Raw genomic sequence first — 23132 nt, 5'->3', positions numbered from 1 at the left:
AGACTTGGAGCAGAAAATGATCAGTGGCTGAGTGGAGGAGAAATGGGGCTTGAATCTCTGACTTCCCACAAACCTCCTGGTTTTCTGTTGAAGGAGGAGGAGAAGGAAGGAGCAGGTTTCCACATCTCCAGCAGTAGAGCAGCATCCAGGTGGCTCTCACACCCATGAGGATCTCCCACAGCTGATGATGGCCAGTAAAGCAGCACTGTTGGGTGTCCTTCATGCTCCCCATTCCTGTCTGAGTCCAGGAGAGTCTCAGGAGGGTTTGGTGGACCAGCAGAGCTGCAGCAGTGCTTCCCTGCACTCTCTGGGAGGTGGATTTCCATCCACGAGGATGTGTTGTGCTGCTGCAGGTTGTGACCCCGGTGCCAATTCCTCCTCAGCCTCCTCAATCCCTCATTCCCAACTTCCAGCCCTGTGACACTCCACATTTACAGCTGCACCTTCAGAGAGGATTAATTCAGAGTCTGAGCAGATGTGGAGGGTGTGAAACATCTTTGTCAGCCTTGGGACTCCAGGAAGATTTCCAAGCCCTGACCAAGGTGTGAAGTCCCTTGCGTGGGGCTCAGCACCTCACAGGTCAGAACTTGGGTGGAAGAGATTAGCAAGGTGATTCCAGTGTGACATAAGTGTGGGAAGTTGTATCTCATGGCTCTGTGTGACACCTCTTCTCTGTCTCCATTCAAGCCACACTTCTGATGAAGCAGGCCTGGCCCCAGACCTCCTCGTCCTGTGCCACCGAGGGCACCTTCCACCTCCCGGTGGACGCCGGCACCGAGAACAGAACCTACCAGGCTTCTTCTGCAGCATTCAGTAAATAAACCTTTTCTTCTGGGGTTTTACTGGGTTGGTTTGTGCCTGTTTGCCTCCCCTGCTGGGCTTGATTTGTGGACAGGATTATTTGGGATCACAGAATCAAAGACTGGTTTGGGTTGGGAGGGATTTAAAGACCATCTTGTTCCAACCCTCATGGGCACCTTGCACTAGACCGGGTTGTTCCAAGCCCCATCCAACCTGGCTTTGATGGATTAAAACCATGAAGGATCATGAAAAGGAGAGCACTGACCCTCCTGCTGCTCCTGCAGAGGAGGAATTCCAGTGGAGAAGGTGAAGCCTCTCTCTTAGCTGAGTGTTTGATCCCTGAGAGCAAGCTGGGGTTGTTCACAGGTGTTTATCTCCAAAGGGACATCATTCCCTATTCCCTTAAAACTGACAGAATTCCAAAATAAAGCCTGATCTTCAAGGAGCACTGTTGAAACTCTCACCTTGTAATGCAGGCTGGCTGAGCAGGAGCAGGGGGAGGAGATGTTTAGGGATCCAAGTCAAACAGGCTTTTCCAGTGCAGCCTTGTCATCTCATCCCTGAAGAGGATAAGTAGTGCCTCCAGGAGGGCTGATGAGCTCCCTGATAAACCCTGGGATGCTTTCCCTGGTATGTGGGGCATCCTCTGCCTGACTGTTTCCTGCTAAATCTGGGGCATGAGTGGTGTGGGGTCAGAGAGTTCCTCACCTTCCAGCTACTCCAGACTCCTTTTTCCTACTAAATTAAATCAATTACACAGCAAGGTGAGAGGAAGAAATATATTTTTTTTTAATTATTAAAAGAATTATTAAAAAATAAATATTTTAAAAGCCTTTGGAAGACTTTCTCTTGGAAAAGGGATGTCCCTACCATTCCTTGGGGTAGGGGCTGTACACCGGGCATGGTCCAGCCCTCAGAGCATCTCTGGGGCCTCCTCTGGACTGGTTCCAGCAGCACCACATCCTTCTGCTGTTTGCCTCAGGGTTGGAGGCAGCTCTGCAGGTGGGATCTCACCTGAGGGAGGCAGAGGGGCAGAATCTAGATGTGGACATCCAGTCAGTTCCTTGCCCAGCTGAAGAATCCTGCTTGTGGAGAACCCTGGAAACAAGAGGCGATGGCAACACAGAATTCCTCGCTGAGCTCTTCCCCCCCCGCCCTCCACCCCAAGTAGCCTTTTAAAGAAAAACATTTCTGTGCAATCCAGGGCACTTGTGAGCTGCAGGATCAATAAGGCTGAGATTTCTCGAGTGACATGAGGGATTTAATCAGCAATTTTAATAGAAGCCGGAGCTTAAAGGCTCGCTGCTGCTGAACCAGAGCGGCAGCAGCACGGGCCACGCCAGCCTAATCCTAATAAGGTGTTAGTCATAATTAGGTTTTAAAATTATCTGCCAGACAGAGAGGAGCCTCCATCATCTTGTGTCAGTAAACCTTGATTTCACATTGTTTTAGCTGCAGGTTGTTCTGTTTTTTCCCCAGTTTATAAACAGCAGATTACATCTGCCTGGGTTATTATGTTTAATGCCTTTTTAATACAGGAGATAAATTGTCTGTAATTCATCAGTCAGGAAACCACTGCAAGGTTTGGTATTCCAAGAGGTGAAACCACCCAGGCTTGAGCAGGTCCACACCTCTAGACAGCCCTCAGAAACTAAATATGATGCTGAGAACTGGCAGCCTCTGAGGTCTTTGTTTGAAAAAACTAGTTCAGAATAGAGAAAAAAAATCCATTAGATGGAAAAACAGGAGGTTGGTTGGTCTGTGAGTGATGTTGGGTTCCTGGAGGAGTCCTGATGGAGAAGGCTCCACTCCTGCACTGATCAATATTTCAAACCTTCTCCACTTCTCATTCAAAGATGGTTGCTCTCCTGCTAATGTTCGTGAGGAAAAGAGTCACAGCTATTCCCCTTGTTAATTAACACCTATTTTTCCAATCTGCAGTAATCAGGAGGGGGTGAGATGTTGTTTGGGAGCTCCTAAAAGCTCCGTGTGTTCTTCACACTGTTTCAGTGCTTGGAGGATGATGTGGGATATTAGACTTGAATTCTTGGCCTCTAATTAATGAACACTGGTGGAGTAAATAAGGTAAATATATTTGAGTGTTTTGGCTGGGCTGAGCCTTGACTTCTCCTCTCCATCCCACACAGTCTTGAGGACCCATTTGCTCACGGGATGGTTTCTCCCAGCCCTCCTGGCAGCCCTGAGTAGCTATTCCAGGCCCTGACTGGGACCCCTCTTGTCTCTGGCAGGGTACACTGCGGGGACTCCCTACAAGGTCCCACCGACCCAGAGTAACAACGCCCCTCCTCCCTACTCGCCGTCTCCGAACCCGTACCAAACCGCGATGTACCCCATCAGAAGTGCCTACCCACAGCAGAACCTGTACACCCAGGTAGGTGCCTCTTCCTGTCCCCTCAGCCACAGCCCAACCCACCTGAGCTTCCTGCAGCCCTCTCAGGGGCTCCATCTCGGTGGGTTGGAGGTGCTGATACCACCTCGATAATCCCTTCCCACTGAAAATCCTGAGCTGCTCAGAGCAACGTGGCCCTACAACTTCCCTGGCTTTTCTTCTCCTCTTTAATGTTGAATAACCAACTTTTCCAGCAGCTTCAATCTCATGGAGGGATTTCCCTGTGCCTTGCTGAGACTGGAGCATCTTGCTGATCCACTGTCACCAGGAATTGCATGAGCCATTGGGGTCCAACCCACCCCTGCACGCTCCAGTCCCAGCCACAGACTCTGCCATTTGTCCTGTGAACTTTTGTAGCTCCTGAAAGAAAGAAGCGATGGAATAGTTGCCCTGCACCTCCTTCTCCCCTTAATCCTGACCTTCAGAGGTTCTCTAATGGCTTTCAGTGATGCACAGTAAAATCTCCCTTTTGCTGATTCAAATCCTTGTTTTCTTTCTTCCCATGCCTGGTTTGCAGGTCCTGACAGTGTTCCTGCCTGTCCTGGGGACAGCAGTTCTCTCCCTCCTGCATCTCCTCATTTCAGGCCCTTCATTACTTTGCATGTGAAGCTTCTTTTGTTGGCTCCTTTTATCCCCGTGCATCCTTCTCTTCTTGTTTCAAAACCCTGTGGGTCTTGGCAGCTTGGATTTTGGAACCATGTTGGAAACCCAAGAAAATTACACAATTCCTGGACCCTCAAGCACCTTGGGATCATCCAGGAACCATGGCTCATCCTTTTCTTCCATCTCTTGTTCCTTTTCTACACCAGCAGCCGTTTGCATCCAGGCCCTGTTCCATCCCATCAAAGGGAGGCAGCACAGTTTGTCCTGGATGGATTGACCCTTTGCTGATTTCCTCATCCATTCCACATACCACAGGTTCAGGTCTCCAGGGACAGGAGTTCGTCCAGCCACGAGCCCTTGGGTGGCGCTTGAGTTAGAGAACCGAGGAATGGTTAGGTCAGGAAAAGAAACCTGCAGTGACGATGGGATTGTTTTTTTCCCCTCCTCCAACAGGGAGCTTATTACACCCAGCCCGTGTACGCGGCCCAGCCTCACGTCATCCACCACACCACGGTGGTGCAGCCCAACAGCATCCCCTCGGCCATCTACCCGGCCCCGGTGGCCGCGCCCCGCACCAACGGCGTGGCCATGGGCATGGTCGCTGGCACCACCATGGCAATGTCAGCAGGTAAGGAGGGAGCCCTTCCCGTGCTCTGAGGCCTGCACAAAAAGTTCCCCGTGCTTTTGCTTGCTGGTTACTGCTCCTTTGCAGGCAAAAATGCAGGAATTTGCCCCAAATCCTGGTCTGACTCAGCAGAGGAGACCTTTGGTTTGGCTCACTCCTGCATCTTTATATTATTCTGTATCCTTAAATATATTGTTCTTTACACTTTCTGTTCCATAAGTGAAGGAATAACCAGGTTGGTCCATCCTCAAATAGTTGTATTTCACTCGAGATCTTTTTTTTAAGACACTTATGGTCATGTTTTTGTTTGACAAAATGAATATTAGCCTTGTTTTATCTATCCCTGTTCCTCTACATTTTATGTGCAGATTCTAACTGCAATTAATTGATAGTACATTAAGTAAGATAGGGGCTGGTTTTATTTTTTCCAAAGCCTGTCTTTTTCTCCTTAACAATTCTTAGGATTGTACATTGAATTATGCCAAGAAATGCATCATTCATCCTTCTGCATCTGCATTAGCTGTGAAGTAGGAGTCTGTAATGGGACACAATCCCTATTCCAAAGCAGAGATATTGCAGCCTGGATGTGACAAGAACCACTCTGAGAGATTTACTGTTGCTTATATTGAGAAGTGGATAAATGTAATTAATGCACGTGGGATGTGTTAGAATTTCATTAATAACATTTATAGAGAGAATACCCAGAAACTGAGAATTTGGTTTGAGCACCCAGTTGCTCCCAGGATAGAGTAGTTCAGGGCTGTGTTCTCTCTTCCCATGAGGGCACTGTGCAAATTTTTACCTAAAATCCCTCTGCTGACTGGCTGCAGACTTTAAAAAAGGCTCATTTTAATTCTCCCCGGAGATCTGTTGGGTTTTTTCCTCATCTCCCTTTGCATCCCCCATCCCTTACAGTTTGTTTCAGATCTTTGCAGTGATTTGCCCTCCCAGTTTAGCCCAGTTTCAGCAGGTAGATGCCAGCAGGTTGTGGCCAGCTCTGCTGCTGCTCTTTAGGGACAAGGAACACTGGAAACAAACAAGGAAAACCCTTAAGGTTAAGGTCCAGAGGTAGCATGGAAAATCTGCTGGAGCTTCAGGTGTTACTCTGTTTGTGGTTCTGGCTGATCCAAATCACGTGGCTCCAACGCCTTCAATTCAGGTCTGGCAGGCAGAAAAATCATATGGGAAAAGGGAAGAGGGAAAAGGAGGCAGTGCTGCTGTTCCTGCCCCTCAGGAACATGTACCTGTGTACTGTGCCACCTCCTCTGCCCTGTGACAAGTGTTCTCTATGTCCCTGCAGGAACCTTGTTGACCACCCCCCAACACACCGCCATCGGAGCACATCCAGTGTCCGTGCCAACGTACAGGGCTCAAGGAACCCCCACCTACAGCTACGTACCTCCACACTGGTAAACCACTGGCCAATCCATGTGAGTGCTGCCTCTTGCTCTGAACAAGCCTCCAAACCCATCCAGCCTGGCCTTGCAACTTCAGGGATGGGGATTCTCTGGGCAGCCCGTGCCAAGGCCTCCCCACCCTCACAGCGAGGAATTGCTTCCCAACATCCCATCTAAGCCTGCCCTCTGGCAGTCTGAAACCATTACCCCAGGCCTATCCCTGCATTCCCTGACAAAGAGTCCCTCCCCATCTTGATGTCACTGGAACATTTCTGTGCCCCTGCTGGGAGATCACGCTGTCCATTAGCACCGGGGTTGCGTGCGACTGCCTGTGTGTTCCTGTCATGCTCAGGATCCCAGAAATCCCAGCTGCTTGTTCCTGGAGCCCTTGGCCCATCATGCCCAATTACCAGGACAGGCAGTTGATGGGAACACGATCCCGCCCCGGGGTTATCTAAAATCTCTCTGTGCCACACAAATTACGATGGGCTAATCCTGCCCCTCCCAAATTGGTGTGCAATTAGCAGGGAGCATCCCATCTGCATATTTGTAGTCCTCTGCATTGGATAGCACCAGCGAGCTGCCGCTTTCCCAGCTCCCTCGCCTGAGAAATTGCTCACAGGGACGGTTAAATTCCATATGGATCAGCTCCACGTGGTACAGGGGTGCAGAGAGGAGGAGAACATCCTTCTAACTCCCTGTTTTTAATGTATTTGCTCTCTTCCAGATCCGGAGTCAAACATTGTATGCAACTACACAAGTCTTACATCGGCGCTGCGGCCGCTGGGCTGCAGCGCCTCGTCTGTTTGCAAGAACAAAAAAAAAAAAAAAAAAAAAAAGTGCAAGGGTCACTTTATGCATTCTTTAGTGGTTTTTGTAAAAGCTGCTTTTTCTAATCTTCTGCCTCTTTTTTTCCCCCCTTCCTCCCCTTCCCACACGAATTGTGTAACACACATACTGACACTGAGCAATAGTCAAGTTCTCTCTTCGGTCCTATCATTTGAAAGCTCAGAATCTTCACTTTTCCAGCATTGCCCAGCCGAGTGGTGCAAAGATCCCCCCACTTCTTGTTCGTTTGGGTTCTTTTTGTTATTTTTCTGTTGTCGTTGTTGTTGACAAGAGCCTAGATTTTTTTTTGGCTAGTAAGAGTGGTTGATGTTCAGGGTACTATGTGAAAAGCACAGCGCTGGTAGGCAGGCTTATTCCGATTTGGTTTGGGTATTTTTAGTTGAAGAATATAAATTATTCAATCTTCCATAACATATTACAAGAAAATTGGTGTCTTCCAGATAGCTGTCGTGATAGATTATAAATGCATTATCTGCAGTGGAATTCTGAACTCATCCCTTCTTTTTTGTAGGAGTAAGAGAATATAAATATAATTAGCGACGTAACACACTTGTCTTAGGAAGCACGAGGACTGGTCACCAGCGGGTCTTTGGTCTGCTTTTTCCAACTGGGCAAACGGATCGTGGGTGATGGGAAGGGAGCAGCGGGAAGATGTGTGCCCCGGGAGCATCTTGAACCTCTTGGGAAAACGGGATGCTCCCCCTCAGCCACGTCCTGGGGCAGCGTGAGGAAAAAGGCGGCTCCTTCCTTGCGTGGCTGCTGTTTGCAGGCAGAGATGTGCTGTGCAGCTGCTGAGTGAAGCAAGGAGATGTCCAAAGGTTGGGCTGAAGAGCTTCTCCAGGTTCAGGGTTTGGTCTGAAGAGCTTCTCCCAGGTTAGGGTTTGGTCTGAAGAGCTCCTCCAGGTTCAGGGTTTGGTCTGAAGAGCTTCTCCCAGGTTAGGGTTTGGTCTGAGCAGCTCCTCCAGGTTCAGGGTTTGGTCTGAAGGGCTTCTCCAAAGTATGGTGGTGTGGGAAAAGAGGGCATCTGGTTGATGGAAATGAGTCTTCAAGGCAGGGCGAGGGGAAGATGGGTGGCTTCACCTTGCACCCACGGTGTTGGCAAGGCTGAGACCAAACCGCGCTGCCTCCGTGGCAGTTGGGGTGTCCTCCTCCCTCTCTTTGGATTACAGCTCCAAGACTCCCAGGAGAAACATTCATCCAAGCACAAATACCAGCACCACAGAGAGAGGCCAGGGAGGGGGATGATGTCTGGCTGCTCTGCTTGGAGAAGTGGGAGAGGAGGAAGCAATAGCAATAAACACGTCGCCTTCTTCACGGGAAGGCGCCTGAGGTGACAGCAGGGAAGGTGATCCACAGTTGGCAAGGACCAGGATGGAGGACACTGGGCACGCAGAGGCTGTGGGCATCTGGGTCATTCTGGGGGGGTTTGGCTTACCTGGGGACACGGGAACAGGAAGCTGGTGACATCCTCCCTTGGGGTGTCCAAGTAGAGCAATAAGTTGTTTTGAGAGCAGCAGAGGCAGTTTGGATTTGCAGACAATGCTTGTGGCCAGTTTGTTTTTAAGTCCTTATCACTAAACCCAGCATAGAAACAAGTTTTTTGGGATTTTATTGGTTTTTTTAAGACAAAAGCTTGGTTGGGTTTTGCTTTTTGCCTCAAGTGTGCCAAAAGTGTTCCACGCTCTCGCTGGTGTCTCCCAGCTTGGCTTCTGCTGCCACTGGGAGGAGCTCCTGGAGCTCCTTCCGTTGAGCAGGGGCCAGGTGGGGAGTAAAAAGCCTAGGGATCCCAGGAGGACTTTCCCTCCCACTGCTTGGTCCCAGGTGGTTTGTCGGGTTGGGTGTTGACATGGGCACTTCTGTTTGGGGGTCATTTGGTTGATTCTGCTGGTTTTGAAAGAAATTAGAGCAAAGCTCTGGTTGACCTCCTCAGCCTCAAGGGGAACAAAGTGGAGGAAGACTGGACACCAGTGCTGTGGGGTGGGGAAGGGGCACCCTTGGGCCCGTACCCACGCACTTCGGGTTGGTATAGAGGGAAAGGAGAAGGAAAAAAGAGGAAAAGAGCCAATAATCAGTGGTTTCCCCATTTGGCTTGGCAAAGCCAAGGATTAGTAAAGAGCAACAGGACCTTGGGAAATAACAACCACCACATCGTCCTTCCACTGTTTGTAGCACATTGCAGTTAAACCTGGGCCAAAAAATCCCCAGTAGATCCTAAGAATTGAAGACTTCTGAGATGCCCTTTTTTCCCCCTCTCATGTTGACTTTGTGTTACACACCAGGAGCTGTCTGTCAGCATTGAGTCAGGTCTCCCAGCGTAATGGCTCTCTGGTTTGTGGGGTCCAACGAGCTTTGGGATCCCAGCCTGGGCTCTGCAAACAATCTTTCCCAGCAGACACCATCCCACCACTGTCCCAGACACCCTGCACCACTTTAGGAATCACTCCTAAAATTTTGGCCTATGTGTGGAAAGGAGATGTTGGGCTTTCTCCTGGAAGGAAAAAAAACCATTAAAGATGGGGGAGGAAACCCTGGGAGTTGAGCGTGGTGGATCATCCAATGTTCTCACTGATGAGAACTGACACGGGGCAGTTGGGTTTTAATTCCTTTGCTTGGATCAATAGCAGGTTCAGTGCTTCTCATCCCATTATTCCCAGGCAGAAATACTCATTAACCAAAGTGTGGAGAGGCGAAATATTTGCCACCTGTTGGGTCAGAAGCTTTAGTAAGGACATTTGGTAACCAGCCTTGAGCCACTGTGTGGAACCGGGGCCACCACATGGCTCTGGGGCCACCACAAGGTGCCAGGCTTAGGTAGCTCCTTCCCAAGGTGGCTTCATGAGGCTGTGGTGATGGGGAGATGCTCCCTGCCCTTTCCTTCATCCCAAGTCCTTCCCTTGGTCAAGTCATGGCTTAAGTGAGGGTCCTGGGAAGGTCACAGTGGGGGACACTGTTGGGGCCCACCAGCTTCTCAAACATTTAATTCCAGCAAAGCTTTGCTGATGTTGGTTAAGGAGAAGGGTTTTCCACAGTGAAGGATCACACCAGGCATTAGTGGGGAAGAGCAGGAGGACTTAAACCATCCTTAGCAGCCACTGAAGTGTCCGAGGTTCAAATTCCAGCTAAAGAGGAAGGAAAATAACTCCGAACCATTAAACCATCCCTGCTCTTACCTTTACTTCAAAACACAAGCTGCAATGCGAGATTTGGGGGGAAAATAGGATTTTAGTGCTAGTGATGACCCCCCAAACCCCAGGGGCCCCTTGAAGCCTGAGGCCATCGTGCCTCCAAGTGGCTGAACCCTCTGGCAAGGATTTGCTCCTGTATTTTATGAATAATAAATCTCTCAGTTCAGCATTGTTGCAGTTCTGGGATGTAATTCCCAGGAAATGTTATTTAAGGAGCTTGTTTTAATGAGGGATGTTCAGAACATCAGGTTTTCCTCCAGCCTCCCTCTGAATCTGGTCTTTCCCAGAGAGACCCTCCTGACCCTTGGCCATCCCCTCCCGCATCCCCACAGGGAATGTGGGATGGTGTAGTTCCCAGCTGGAGGGCATGAAATGGGATCCTGGTTTTCTAGGGAGGTGGAAAACAACATTTGAGGCTTTATTTTTGGTTAAATCCAACCAGCCAACAATAGCAATAAGAGCTGCTGGATACCCATAAATCCAGTTATTTTTGGTTTGAGCTTTTTTTTTTAAACTGCCAATATTTTCAGGCCCTCCAACTCTTGTCCCCAAACTGTGGTGACCCAATGGCCATCTTCCCTTCGCTTTGCTCCTGAGCCAGGATCAGCCTCCAAATATTTTCTCTGCTGTGTGTTAGCATTCCCATAGGGAAAAAAGGAAAATAAAGCCTGTGTCAGAGCTTGGGAGGGAGGAAATCTTGGAAAAGGCATTTCTGTGGCATGTTGCACCATGGCACTTGGAGATTCTCTGGCAATCAGGTAAAAGAACTTGTGGGAATATTTGCAGGGCAGGAATAGCAAAATACGTGGTTTGACAGGAGCGATTCCCGTTTGGAAATGCTTGATTGTGCTGCTTATAGGGAATAATCTTGATACAACATGGCCACCTGCAGCCTCCCTGCATCCTCCTGCAAGAGATGGAGCTGGGAGATGGAATTTTCCTGGGGGCAAAGGGGTTCAGGATCAGGGGAGGGATTTGTAGGGAAGCATGGCGAGGTGCAGGATCACACCCCAACCCTCCTGTTCCAACAACGTGGCCTCAACCCACACCAGGCTCCCACCCCTCTTTCTATGTAATTAATTTTAAATTAATTTAGACCGCCAGACTGGCTCATTTTTAAGTATTATTGGACCTCTTAAATAAAAATAGATACCAAAAAAAAAAATATTCCCTGAAAGAACAACAACAGAAAAAATTAAACCCAAGAGTAACCACGTCTTCCAAGTCTACATCTCACAGGTGTGTAGGGAACATGGCCTTGGACTGATGCCCTGGAGAGCCCCACAGCCTCAGTTTGTCCATCTGAAATGTAAATTTGGGGTTATTTTCCTGTTTGTTTTCTGTTCTGGTTTTGGTTCTGAAGATCAGGTCGTGATCTCCCTGACAGATTTCAGCCAAGAGTTTGTAACTGTACGATATTTACTGTAAGATGTAGAACATTCGATAACTATTAAAATGTTTCCAAAAAAAAAAATTAAATAAATAAATAAAAGAGCCCGAGAGGGTTTGGTGGTTGGTTTTTTTGGCACGGTGATGTTGTGGAGAGGTGAAAGGGACCAGCCATAAACTCTTTTTTGGGTTGATGGTTGAGGTTGATGGTCTCCAACTTGTGTGGGTTGTTCCGGTGATCCCAACATGGCCAAGCCACCGTGATCCCATAGAAGCAATTCCTATGGAAAGTGAAATGTGTGATCTTCACAGCGAGCACCATCACTGTGTGCTCCTGAGATGGATGGAGGGAGGGATGGAGGGAGGGAGGGATGGAGGGAGGGAGGGATGGAGGGAGGGAGGGAGACCAGCCTTGCCCAGAGAAATCAGTGCCCCAGCTGGGTTGTTGGGAAGGGGGGAGTCATTCCGTGATCCAGTGATTCATTATCCTGCGATGCTGAGTGCTGGCACCAGGTGATGGGGGGAAATCAGGAGTTCATGATGGTCAACAGACCCAGAAGGTGACCATGGAATGGCATCCAGTGTCCTCTGTCCTTCCAGTGGAGCTGTGTTGTGGTATCATGGCTCCCAGAGACGACGATTCCTATGGCCACCACCACCGGCATCGCAGCTCCTGAGTTACTGTCCCTCAGGCCACCATGCTGTGGCCACCACCAGGCCTCTGGGACAGAGAATCCTTCTCAGCAGCCGAGCGAGATGCTGGATTTGCTGTGCTGCTGTTGGACGCCTCGGTGGCAGGAGCAGAGCTGCCACCTCCAGCACTCTGCAGCTCCGAGCGGGCCCGGCTTTCACACAATGCCCAGTGTCCTCCATCCCCTCCACGGGGTCTTTGTGGGTGTCACTGACCCCTGAGGCAGCCCCCAGGCCAGGTGCCTGCTGTGGAGGACAAGGGATGGACCACAGGTGAGCCTGGATTGGCCCCTTTGCACCATCCAAGGTGGCAGGAGACGGCCGGTGTTGCTCATCCGTGGCTGTCACTACACAACCCAAACCTCCCCTGGCCCAGCCTGAGGCCGTTCCCTCTCCTCCTGTCCCTGTTCCCCCCTGGCTGTCCCCTCCTGGCAGGGAGTTGTGCAGAGCCATAAGGGCCCCCTGAGCCTCCTTTTCTCCAGGCTGAGCCCCTTTCCAGCTCCCTCAGCCCCTCCTGGGGCTCCAGCCCCTTCCCCAGCTCCCTCAGCCCCTTCCCCAGCTCCCTCAGCCCCTCCTGGGGCTCCAGCCCCTTCCCAGCTCCCTCAGCCCCTCCTGGGGCTCCAGCCCCTTCCCCAGCTCCGTTCCCTGCCCTGGACACGCTCCAGCCCCTCATGTCAAGGCCCAGAGCTGGATGGTCACAGCAGCAGCGCTGCTGGAGGAGGGGACATGAGCCCGTGCAGCTGCCCATGAGTCAGGGAGCAGCCCCCAGCCGTGCCAGCCCGTGCCAGGCCCTGCCAGCACCCTGCAGCGAGGGACACCCCCTCCCTCCCGCCTCACTGTCCCCACGCTGTGTCCCCACGGCGTTAATGCTCCGTTTTCCAGCCTTCAGAACCCCTTTCTCCAGGAAGGACCCCGGGGCTCCCCTGCACACGGCCTCACCTCGGGGGGCCCTTGGTGCTGCTCCATCGCGGGGGTCACATCCCGCTGCCGGCGGGGAGGGGAGCACGGAGGGGCTCAGCCCCCGCCTCGCTCCTCACCTCAGGGATCCGGGACACCCGGAACCTGTTGGGGAGCATCACGTCAGCCTGTCCCCCCTGCAGAGGGGACACACCCCGGGCGGCTGTCCCTGCTTACCTGCCGATGGAGAGGATGGTCACCTCGCTGGGATGAGCTCCAGCCTTGGGGACTTTGGTGGCACTCAGCGATGGCAGCACCTCGGGCCACTTCTGGCCGCAGCGGGCACACGGGGCCGGTCCCTGCACCGTGTGCAGGTGCTGCTGGTGCTGGCAGGCGGGGGGAAACTGAGGCAGGAGGTGCAGCCTGGGGAGGGGGGAAATGCCATCAGTGTGGGGGTGGTCCCACCATGGGGGTCCTCAGTGCAGCCCTAGGGGACCCTTACTTATTGAGGGGGGCACAGCTCGGGGGCATCAGCTGCTGCCTCTGGTGCTCCTTCAGCAGCTCCTCCAGCGCCGCTGCATTTTCTGTGTGAGGGAGGACACCGAGGAGTTGGGGGTCACGGGGCTCTGACCCAGGTCACCCCGTCCTCCCCCTTCCCTGGGAGCCCCTGACCTTTCTTCTCGGTGATCAGCCGCACCAGCACCCCGATGGTGTCCTCATTGGCATCCTCCAGCTGGTAGATGGAGCTGGGACCTGGGAGCAGGAGTTAGGGAGAACTCGGTGATGGACAGTAAGGCACCCCAAGGACAAGCAGGATGCCCTGGGACAAAGAGGACCAGAAACCATAGGAATGGGCTGAGGAAGATGAGCTGGATGTGGGATCACCAAAGGTGTCCCGGCACAACCAGGGCTCACCGGTGCCACCGGGCTGGGGCTCCTTGCTGGCGGTGCAGTGATAACCCTTCTTCTTCAGCAGGTTGCAGACCAGGATTCCCAACAATCCCATGGCACAGAAGACCGGGACGATGGTCAGCACGGCTGCCTGCGCTGCTGCCGCCTCCTCCTCCTCCTCCTCACCCAGCAGGGTCACCCGTGTCCCGTTGGCTCCCGGTGCCCGGCCCGGCGTTCCGGGGCTGCGGGCTCTCCGCCGGCCTGCGGGGAGGTGCGGGATCAGCCTCAGAGAGGGGCTTTGTTGCCATCAAACCCCTTTTCCCCAGGAGCCCCGCACCAGCGCCGGACCCCAGGGAAGCAGAAGCCGCTCGTGTCGTGAGCTGAGGATCCTCAGCTGGACATCGTGGCCCATCCCGGGGGAACACACCCTGTGGCATCCCCGGGCCGGCGCAAGCTCCTCCATCGCCCCCAGCCCTGGGGCGTCACCTCCGGCTCCAGCACCCACCTGGGCAGCCCGGGGTGCTGCGGGGAGCAGCGGCGCAGGGCAGGCACCGGCCCCGGGGCTCCCTCTCCCCTCCGGGGCTGTGAAACCTGCGGGGCGGGAGGGGAGGGTCAGGCCGCGACCCCCGAGCCCGGGCGGGGCTGGGGCTCAGCGTGCCCCGGCTGGGCTCACCCCGGCAGGCAGGCTCCGCACCGGCTGTCGCTCGCCGCCGTCCCCGCCGCCAGCAGGATCCTGTTCCCGGCGCGGCACCGGGTGTGAGCGGCGCAGGACGCGTCCCCCGGGGAGAAGGTGCCGGGGGGACAAGCTCGGCAGGTCCCCGCAGCATCCTGCGGTGGGAGAACGGGGGTGAGCTCCCGCCGCCTCCCTCCGGCTGCGGGTGCCGCAGGTGGGCACGGCTTACCCCGGTGGGCTCCTCTCCGGGCGGGCATCCCGCTGTCCCCTGCTCCGGGGCGCTGCAGCTCCCGGCCCCCTGGGCAGCTCTGCTCAGCACCTGGGGAGAAACAGAGCTCTCAGAGCCGGCTGCTGCTGCTGCTCTGCTGCCCCTGCCCGGCGCTGGCAGATGCCACCCTGCCATGGGTGGTGCCATTGCTGCCACCCAGCCAGTGGCCAGCCTTCTCCAGCGGTGTGAGGGATGTGAACTCACTGGATGCACCGCGATGGATGCAAACCCATGGCCGTGTCCCACATGGGGATGGGATAGGATGGGATCCATGGGATGGGATGGGATAGGATCCATGGGATGGGATGGGATCCATGGGATGGGATGGGATAGGATCCATGGGATGGGATGGGATCCATGGGATGGGATGGGATAGGATCCATGGGATGGGATGGGATAGGATCCATGGGATGGGATGGGATAGGATCCACGGGATGGGATGGGATGGGATCCACGGGATGGGATGGGATGGGATCCACGGGATGGGATGGGATGGGATCCACGGGATGGGATGGGATCCATGGGATGGGATGGGAAGGGATCCATGGGATGGGATGGGAAGGGATCCATGGGATGGGATGGGAAGGGATCCATGGGATGGGATGGGAAGGGATCCATGGGATGGGATGGGAAGGGATCCATGGGATGGGATGGGATCCATGGGATGGGATGGGATGGGATCCATGGGATGGGATGGGATCCATGGGATGGGATGGGATGGGATCCATGGGATGGGATGGGATGGGATCCATGGGATGGGATGGGATGGGATCCATGGGATGGGATGGGATGGGATCCATGGGATGGGATGGGATGGGATCCATGGGATGGGATGGGATGGGATCCATGGGATGGGATGGGATGGGATCCATGGGATCCATGGGATGGGACGGGAGGGGGATGGCACAGACGAGCCCATACTCACCCCCAGGATGGTGACAAGCCACCAGTGCATCCCGCTCCTCTTCATCACCCGGGGAGACCTGCCCAAGGGGGAACACCAGCGTCATCATTCAGGGAAAATCCCGTGGGAGGAGTAATTTGGGGGCCCTTTTTCTCCCCTCTGGGATGCTCCACGGCATCTGCCTAAATAGCCCTACAGCAGCGGCCCTGACCATCCCCCAGAAAGTTTTCTTTAGATATTTTATGGAATGCTCAGCATCACCCCTTGCCTTGGAGATCCCAGCTCCAACCCAAGCTGGAGAGGGACCAGCCTCAGCAGTGGAGTCACACCATTCATGCAAGGAGCAGATGATGCTAAACAAAGTTAAAGAAAGGTTTTTCCTGCTCTGGAGGAAATCCTTTTGCATCTGTCACAAGGAAATGAAGTCACCAAAAAAAAATAAAAATTAAAAATATTTAAATGAAAACTTGAACAAAACAAGAGGTATTTCCCAGAGTCTCATTCCCCCTCTTTGGGCTCAGCAATTGGTTGTTAAAATTAAAATCTGTGCTGACAGCATAGGGGAAGGAAGGAAAAAATAAATAGTAACCCAAACCCGGATCCAGCCTCCGCATGGAAATCCTGCCGCCTGCATGGAAATCCTGCCTCCCGCATGGAAATTCCCCCCCGGTCGTCACGGTCCTGTGAAAGCCCCAGCAGAGCTTCATTACAGCCTGTGCCTGACGAGTTTCTCCTAATTAGTGGCCAGCACCACCCCGAGATGCAGCTAATTACACGTGAGGGGGGTCCTGGGGGTGCTGAGGTGGGTTGGGACACGATGGCAGAACCCAAAACGAGCATCCTCTGTACTCCAGCTCCCTCCAGTAGCTCGCAGTACAGGAGCACTGCAGGGTGCCAGCATGGAGCCGGCCAGCCCAGCTCCTGAACCCCCCTGGGATTTGGGATGTGCCCCTCGAGAGCCCAAAGGAATGGCGGTACCCATGCAAGCTCTCCACCCTATAGGTCAGTGAAACTGGAGTTTAAAGCTAACGTGAAGCATTTTAATTCTCTGGGGCTGTGGAAATCAAGCACTCCAGGGACACACTGAGGTGACAGGAAGGTCCCACTGTGGCTGAGGGACCAGGAGCATCCCGGCTCACCAGAGCATTCCAGATCCTGATAAGTGGATCTGAACACCGCCAGGAGAAGGGCTAAAGCTGATTTGAGGCCAAGCTTCATCCAAGGATTAAGGACATCCCCCAGATGAACAAAACGCTGCTACAGGGATGCAGGAGGTGCAGGAACCAGAGGATGCCAGCTCCTGGTTGGCACTGGAGCTTTGCCCAGGACTCAGCACCCGCTTTTGGGGGCAGCTTGGGGCCATCCCAAGTGGGGATGGGGTATGCAGGCACAACTCCTCAGCTGGTGATGCTGGGAAGCCCAGCTGCCCTGACACACTCCTCAAACCGACAGAATTTACCCCTCCCAAGAACCAGAGGAAACCAAAAAGTAACCCCACCAGCGCCAGAGCCGGCTGCTTTTGGGGCCACTCCAAGCTCCAGCAGCCCGGTGCACCAATGCCGACACACCAGAATAGGCGACTTGGTTTTGGAAACCTCCCCAAATCCCTCGGGATCACATGAGCCCTTTTTTCCCAGCCCCCCTTAACACGATCTGTAACCTAAAACTGCCCGCCGGGATTCCAGCGAGGGCTTCCCCTCCCTGTGGGGGAACAGGGTTTCAGCTCCTGCAGACAGACAGAGGGGAAAAAAGAGCAACTGTTCGGGAAAACTTTGGGGAACAGCTGCTGGAGACAGCCGCCGACAAGGAGGGGATTGTCCGGCAGATGGAGCGAAACTCGGCATTACCGCAGCCCCGGAGCTGTGGGAACAACCGAGCCGCCACCAAATTCCAGCGTTAAAGTCAAATGGTCCCGGGGGAAGCGCTGGGATGGCAGCGGCGCGTCCCGGGGTACGCCGCAGCATCCCGCAGCATCTCCGGCCCTTTGGCTCGCAGCCCTGGGATTTTCCAGCTCCAGCCAAAAAAAAACATAGAAAAAAAAAGGGAAAAAAAACCCGACACGGCTCCTACCTCTTTTCCCAGGCAGCTGCTGCCGAGTATTCCTTAACCTACTTTTTCTCCTCTCCACCCTTTATTTTAACCTACTTCGGCGCTGCAGCAGCCGCAGCCTCCCGGACCCGCGGGGCAGCGCACCCCACTCCAGGCGGAGCTCCCCCAGGTCCCTGCTTTAGGGATAAGGCCGGGACAGAAACACCGCCCACCCCTTTTAGCGCAAAGCGGGGGGTCGAGCATCCCAAAAACAGCACCTGACCCCCCCCCTCCTCGCACAACCCAAAGCCGCAGAATCCCCAAGGCCGACGGCTCCGCGGGGGAAACGCTTTAAGGGGGGATAACCCGAGCCCCCCGGGCGGAGGGGGTGTCCCTGTGCCGGGGGTGTCCCTTACCTGTCCCCCCGGGGCCGCCCCGCCGCTCGCGCCTCCTCCTTATGAATGAACCCGCGGGCGCGCGGCTCCGCAAACCCCGCCCAGTTCCGTGACGTCACACAGAGACCACGCCCCACCGTGTCTGGCCACGCCCCCTGATCCAGCGGCAGCGCCACCTCCCGGCCGCGGTGGGAACTGCGGGCGGGATTCGGGATGGGTTTTATCCCACCCCCGGGGGGAGGTTTGGGGGCAAAACGGGAACAACCAGATCAGGGTGGGTTTTACCTGCCCAGCAGGAATTTAATAAAAAAAAGTGGTTTTTTTCTTCTTCCCCATGTGGGCTCGCAGGGGACACCCACGAGTGCTGCGCCCGCTTTCCTCACCCGTCCGACAGCGTAACCTGCCTTGTAATCCTCCCCAGGAGAGAGTTCTGTGGGGACAGCCGGTTGCCGTCAGGCCTGGCGTTCCTTCTGTTCCCCTCGGTTTTCCCCAGGGCGACCTGCTGTCCCCGACTCCTGCTGTTTGTCCAGCCAGGGAGCGCCGCGTCCCAGAGCTCTGCGGCACGAGGGGAGCACATCCTGACATCCCCCGCGGGGTTATCCAGGACAGAACAACTGCACCCCGGCGGTGGAAACCGCTTCTTCCTCCCACCGGAGTCTTCACCAGCTGTGGCACCAGCGGGTGACATTCCCAGCGACAGCAGTGGGGGTGGGAGCCGTGCCCGCCCTCACCCTGTCCCTGCCACCCCATCCCGAGGTGAAGGATGAGACCACGCTGGGATCATTCTGGCACGGGTGACCTTTAATAACAAAGAGCCCCCAAGTGACCGAAATCCACCCCCCCTCCCCTTTCCCAAAATATCCTCATCATCCCAATTATAGCACACACCCACTCACCCCGCTGACGGACAGACGGATGGCTCCATGTGGGATGGCAGCATTCCTGTCACTCACCCAGCTGTGTGGGATTGGGGACACCCTGATTCATCCCTGCCACCACGCTTGTCACGTCTCCCATGGGGACAAACAGGGTGTCCCATTCTGGGAGCACTGATCTCGCCTGGATCCTGGGGTGAAAGCAGGAAAATGGCGAAAAAAGGGCAAATGGGGGAGGCACAGTCTCATTTCTAGGGTCCCCCACACTGTCACCCCACTTTAAAGGGTGGGGGGACAGCCCCTGGTGTCTGGCAGGGAATGCGAGGATGATTCTTCTCCTCCAGAGATGCTTCAAACGGCAGCGGTGCCTTCATCCCACTTCCCAGGCTGCGAAATCCCACTGGGAATCACAGAGAAGGAGGGGGGACCCAAATTTCCTTCCCTCCTCCCCTCCATCGGCTTCCCCCCCTTCCACCAGCGGGGTCAGGCTCTCCCTCGGGACGAAGAACCGGGAAGTTTTAACCCCCTCAGCTCCGGAGAGCAGGGACTGGCGGTGCGGTGATGATACCCCTGACCCCCGCAAACCCTCAAATAAATAAGGATGTTTATATATATATAATATATATATATATATTTAAAACAAACGAACAAACGAACAGAGCTGTCTGGGTGCTGGCGATGGAGCGAGCGGGTTAGCGGGAGGCCCGGGCCGGGGGGACACCGCGGGCGGATTGTCCCTGGGGTGGTCCCGCGGCGTGGCCGGGGGTCCCGGGGGCCGGGGGGGGTGGCAGGGCCGGGCCCCCCCCGCCCCGTGAAGCAGGCACACACAAAACCGGAGAGCAAGGCAGGTTCCTGGCTGTCGGGCATCCCCCGGCCGGTCCCCAGGGATGCTCGGTAACGTCCTCCTCCTCCTCTTCCTCCTCCTCCTCCTCCTCCTCCTCCTCCGCGCCTTCCCAAGCAAACCCCCGCCCCCTCCCCTTCTTCTGGAGGCCCCCGAAGCGCTGTGTGTCCCCCCCCGAGTCCAGTGCGGCGGCCGGGGGGACGGCGGGGGGAGCGGGGCTCATCCCCCCCAACCCCGAGCACACAGAGAGCAGCCGGGTTGGAGATGAGAGGTGCTGGGGCGGGGGGCGGTGGGGAGGGGGCCGGGACCCCCCCTCTGCACACAGGGGGGCCAGCACCCCCTTTCCTGGCCGCGGCTGGTCACGCTCTCCAGAGGAGGAGGTGGTTGGTGCTGTCGTCCCGGCCCACGGTCTCGCTGCTGCTGGTCAGCCGGAAATCCTCGTAGCCGTCCCCGCCGCTGATCACCAACATCTTGGGCTTGGACAGCGCCAGGCCGGGGCCACGCGGCCGGGACGGGTCTCTTTTCTCGGCCTCGCTCGGCTTCTCGGCCCCTGCCGAGCGCAGAACCCCAGATGCGGTCACCTGTGTACCTGCAACTCTCTCTGCTGGACCCCGACAGCACTCCCTGCATCACCGCCCCTGCAGGACCCACCTGCAGCACCTCCCCTGCAGCACCTCCCCTGCAGCACCCACCTGCAGCACCTCCCCTGCAGCACCCACCTGCAGCACCTCCCCTGCATCACCGCCCCTGCAGCACCTCACCTGGAGCACCCACCTGCAGCACCTCCCCTGCAGCACCTCCCCTGCAGCACCCACCTGCAGGACCCACCTGCAGCACCTCCCCTGCATCACATCACCTGCAGCACTCACCTGCAGCACTCACCTGCAGCACCCCACCATCAACCCTCTGCCACTTTCCCAGGCACCCCATCCTGGCCCCAAAATCCTCCTCCCACCCCAAACTGGCCCCCATGACCCTTATGAGCTCCCCCCTTCAGAACTGCTACCGCCTCAGAGCTGGGCTGGGTGGCACCGTGGGAATTTGGGTGTCCCTGGGAATTCCGGGCTTGCTCATGCTTGGGAAGAGGGAAGTTTAGCACCGACTTTCCCCCACCCTCCACTGCCAGTTTTCCACCCTGGATTTTAACAAGGGAAGAAGGGAACGGGGCCTCCCACTCTGTTTCAAGGCTACTCCTGATCATCCTCTCCAGCATTCCCAGCCCCACGAGCTCCTGGAAGGTGCCGTGACTGGGACGTGCCACTCATCCCACCTACCCGTGTCCCTGGGCAGCGGGAAGAGCACATCCAAGCCGTCAGGCAGCTCGATGGCCGTGAGGAAGCGCACGTGGCCGGTGTGACCCTGGGACAGCCCCACCAGCGTGGGGGCTGCCTTGGCCGACACCGACAGGGTCAGCACCACGCCGGCGCTGGTCCCGATCCACAGCAGGTCCTTGCACACCAGGAGGGCCGTGATCCGCAGGCAGGCGGCCTTGTGCTGCCGGATAATGGCATCCGAGCCTGCCGAGCATCCCACCCGTCAGTGCCTTGTCCAGCCCCACGCCCACAGGGACCCATTCCCGCGGGTATCTGCGGCACATGGGATGTGGGGAAGGGACCTGACAACCCCCCTGGCTGGTGGCATTAGATTGGACTGGTAGGACAAGGGGAAATGGCTTCCCAGAGGGCAGGGATGGATGGGATATTGGGGAGGAATTGTTCCCTGACAGGGTGGGCAGGCCCTGGCACAGGGTGTCCAGAGCAGCTGCGGCTGCCCCTGGATCCCTGGAAATGTCCAAGGCCAGGCTGGACAGGGCTTGGAGCCACCTGGGATAGTGGAAGGTGTCCCTGCCCTCAGCAGGGGGTTGGAATTAGGTGATCTTTAAGGTCTCTTCCAACCAAAACCATTCTGAGATTCCATGTTTCTGTGATTAAGGGATTTCCGCCCTGCTCCAACATGGAATTACCCATTTCCCCAGGGGCTGCCCTGTTTCCATGCGGGATTACACAGCTGCCGAACACGAGCGCAGGGACTCGTTATTTCCTTCCCCAAACTCCAAAATCTCCCATCATGGGATGCCTCAGGGAATTTCCCAGGGGTACTGGCACCCACTGGAGCTGCGTCACGGGCGGCACTTACCGGCGAGCATCTTGTGCACCGGCGGGGTGATGTCCGCCTCCGCCAGCTGCTCGTAGGTGGTGGCGTGGTACAGCCGGACCTGGGCGCTGCCCTGCAGAGCGACCCACACGCCGCTGCCGGCGCTCACCATGCAGGTGACGCTGCGCCCGCCGTCCTGCCCCACCTGGAGCGTGTGCTGCGGGGGACAGAGCCAGGGCGGTGTCGCGGTGATGCCACCGGCGCCTCGCCGCCCGCCGCGCCCTCCCGCCGCCGCCCACGCTACCTCCTGCGCCAGCGTGGCGGTGTTGAGGATGATGACTCGGTTTTGGCAGCCGCACCACAGCTTCCCTGCCACCGCCACCATCTTGGTGATGGGGCTCCCCGGTGAGCCCAGGGACAGGGACTTGGAGTTTTGGGGGTCCCAGAAGCGGCCTGAGAAGGTGGGGAGAGTGGGGTGGGGAGTTAAAGCATTCCCAAAAAATGAGTCCAGCTCGATACGGACAATGGGTGGCTGAAGACAACTTTCTCCAGGTCACCCCTCAGAGGGAACAAACTGATGCCACCATGGGGTTCCAGCGGCAGGCAGGGACCAGCAGAAGGATGCCCACCTCCACCTGCCACTGAGTTTGGTGTCTCCAGCATCCCTGCAGGGATGTCCCTTCCCATGGAAGCAGGGAAGCCACCCTGAGCATCCCACCCCAGGGGGATGTCCCAAATCAGACCTCACCTGCTTCCCGCTGGTACACAACAAGCTCCCCGTTGGCCAACGACACAAAAACCTGGTTATCCAGGTACCTGTGGGGACAAACCACTTCTGACATCCAGCTGCAGAACCCCGCTCCACCCCTCCCAGAGCTGAAAATCCCCCTTCCCCACTTACAGGATGCACATGACGGCGGCAGCGTGTTGCATCTTCATGCTGTTCTTCCTGTTCCGGATGTTGTCCGAGGACTGGTACACGTGGATGCTGCAGGAGGAGAGCAAAGATTGAGGCTCCCCCAGAACTGGCGTCCTTCCCGTGTAGGAATTCCCACTCCAGGGACGTACCAGCCATCCTCGGTGCCCAGCCACATGGAGCTCTGATGGGCTTCGGGGTCAAGGCTGAGGAGGTCCTCGAGGCTGCCGCGGGTGAAGGAGCCGCGGCTGGAGCGGCGCAGGGCCCGCCCGTCCGTGGGGCTCTCGCCGTGCCGGTTCTGCCCATAGGTGCCGGTGATGGGCATGAAACCAGGCTCCTGCTCTTCCTCCGAGCTCGTCGTCTCCACTGTTGCCTCCTTGCAGCTCGGGATCTCTTCATCT

At 55.8% G+C, this 23132-nt stretch overlaps 3 protein-coding genes across 10 annotated transcripts in view; 1 reads left to right on the top strand and 2 right to left on the bottom strand.

Annotated features, from left to right (window-relative positions):
- The window catches only part of FAM168A (family with sequence similarity 168 member A), a 132398-nt gene extending 121028 nt beyond the window's left edge, over window positions 1-11370 (top strand). For 5 of the 8 annotated variants that reach the window (XM_086883667.1, XM_086883669.1, XM_086883671.1 and 2 more), the window contains 5 exons: window positions 688-813; window positions 3051-3193; window positions 4268-4442; window positions 5740-5869; window positions 6564-11370. In XM_086883667.1, coding sequence (XP_086739793.1) covers window positions 688-813; window positions 3051-3193; window positions 4268-4442; window positions 5740-5852 — 557 coding nt within the window. In that variant the 3' untranslated portion in view covers window positions 5853-5869; window positions 6564-11370. The remainder of the gene's footprint in view (window positions 1-687; window positions 814-3050; window positions 3194-4267; window positions 4443-5739; window positions 5870-6563) is intronic. The other 3 variants (XM_086883673.1, XM_086883674.1, XM_086883672.1) reach the window with 1 other exon arrangement.
- On the bottom strand, window positions 10981-17628 carry RELT (RELT TNF receptor). Its single transcript, XM_086883662.1, has 11 exons — window positions 16172-17628; window positions 15604-15661; window positions 14640-14729; window positions 14411-14565; window positions 14243-14328; window positions 13762-13998; window positions 13519-13599; window positions 13349-13430; window positions 13084-13269; window positions 12889-13011; window positions 10981-12195 (listed from the first exon to the last, which is right to left on the bottom strand). Exons 1-10 carry the CDS (start codon window positions 16420-16422, stop codon window positions 12924-12926), a joined length of 1314 nt encoding a protein of 437 aa, XP_086739788.1. The 5' UTR covers window positions 16423-17628; the 3' UTR covers window positions 10981-12195; window positions 12889-12923.
- A 1202-nt stretch (window positions 17629-18830) lies between these two features.
- ARHGEF17 (Rho guanine nucleotide exchange factor 17) overlaps window positions 18831-23132 on the bottom strand; it is a 31748-nt gene continuing 27446 nt past the window's right edge. The window contains exons 15-21 of the mRNA XM_086883651.1: window positions 22884-23130; window positions 22717-22803; window positions 22564-22631; window positions 22120-22268; window positions 21858-22032; window positions 20996-21238; window positions 18831-20271 (exon numbers count right to left, since the gene is read on the bottom strand). Coding sequence (XP_086739777.1) covers window positions 20081-20271; window positions 20996-21238; window positions 21858-22032; window positions 22120-22268; window positions 22564-22631; window positions 22717-22803; window positions 22884-23130 — 1160 coding nt within the window. The 3' untranslated portion in view covers window positions 18831-20080. The remainder of the gene's footprint in view (window positions 20272-20995; window positions 21239-21857; window positions 22033-22119; window positions 22269-22563; window positions 22632-22716; window positions 22804-22883; window positions 23131-23132) is intronic.

This window comes from Cyanistes caeruleus, chromosome 3 (assembly GCF_971803275.1).
Source record: "Cyanistes caeruleus chromosome 3, bCyaCae1.hap1.1, whole genome shotgun sequence".
NCBI lineage: Eukaryota > Metazoa > Chordata > Aves > Passeriformes > Paridae > Cyanistes > Cyanistes caeruleus.
The sequence above is the reverse complement of the archived record's forward strand: the minus strand, read 5'-3'. Positions and strand labels throughout refer to the sequence as shown.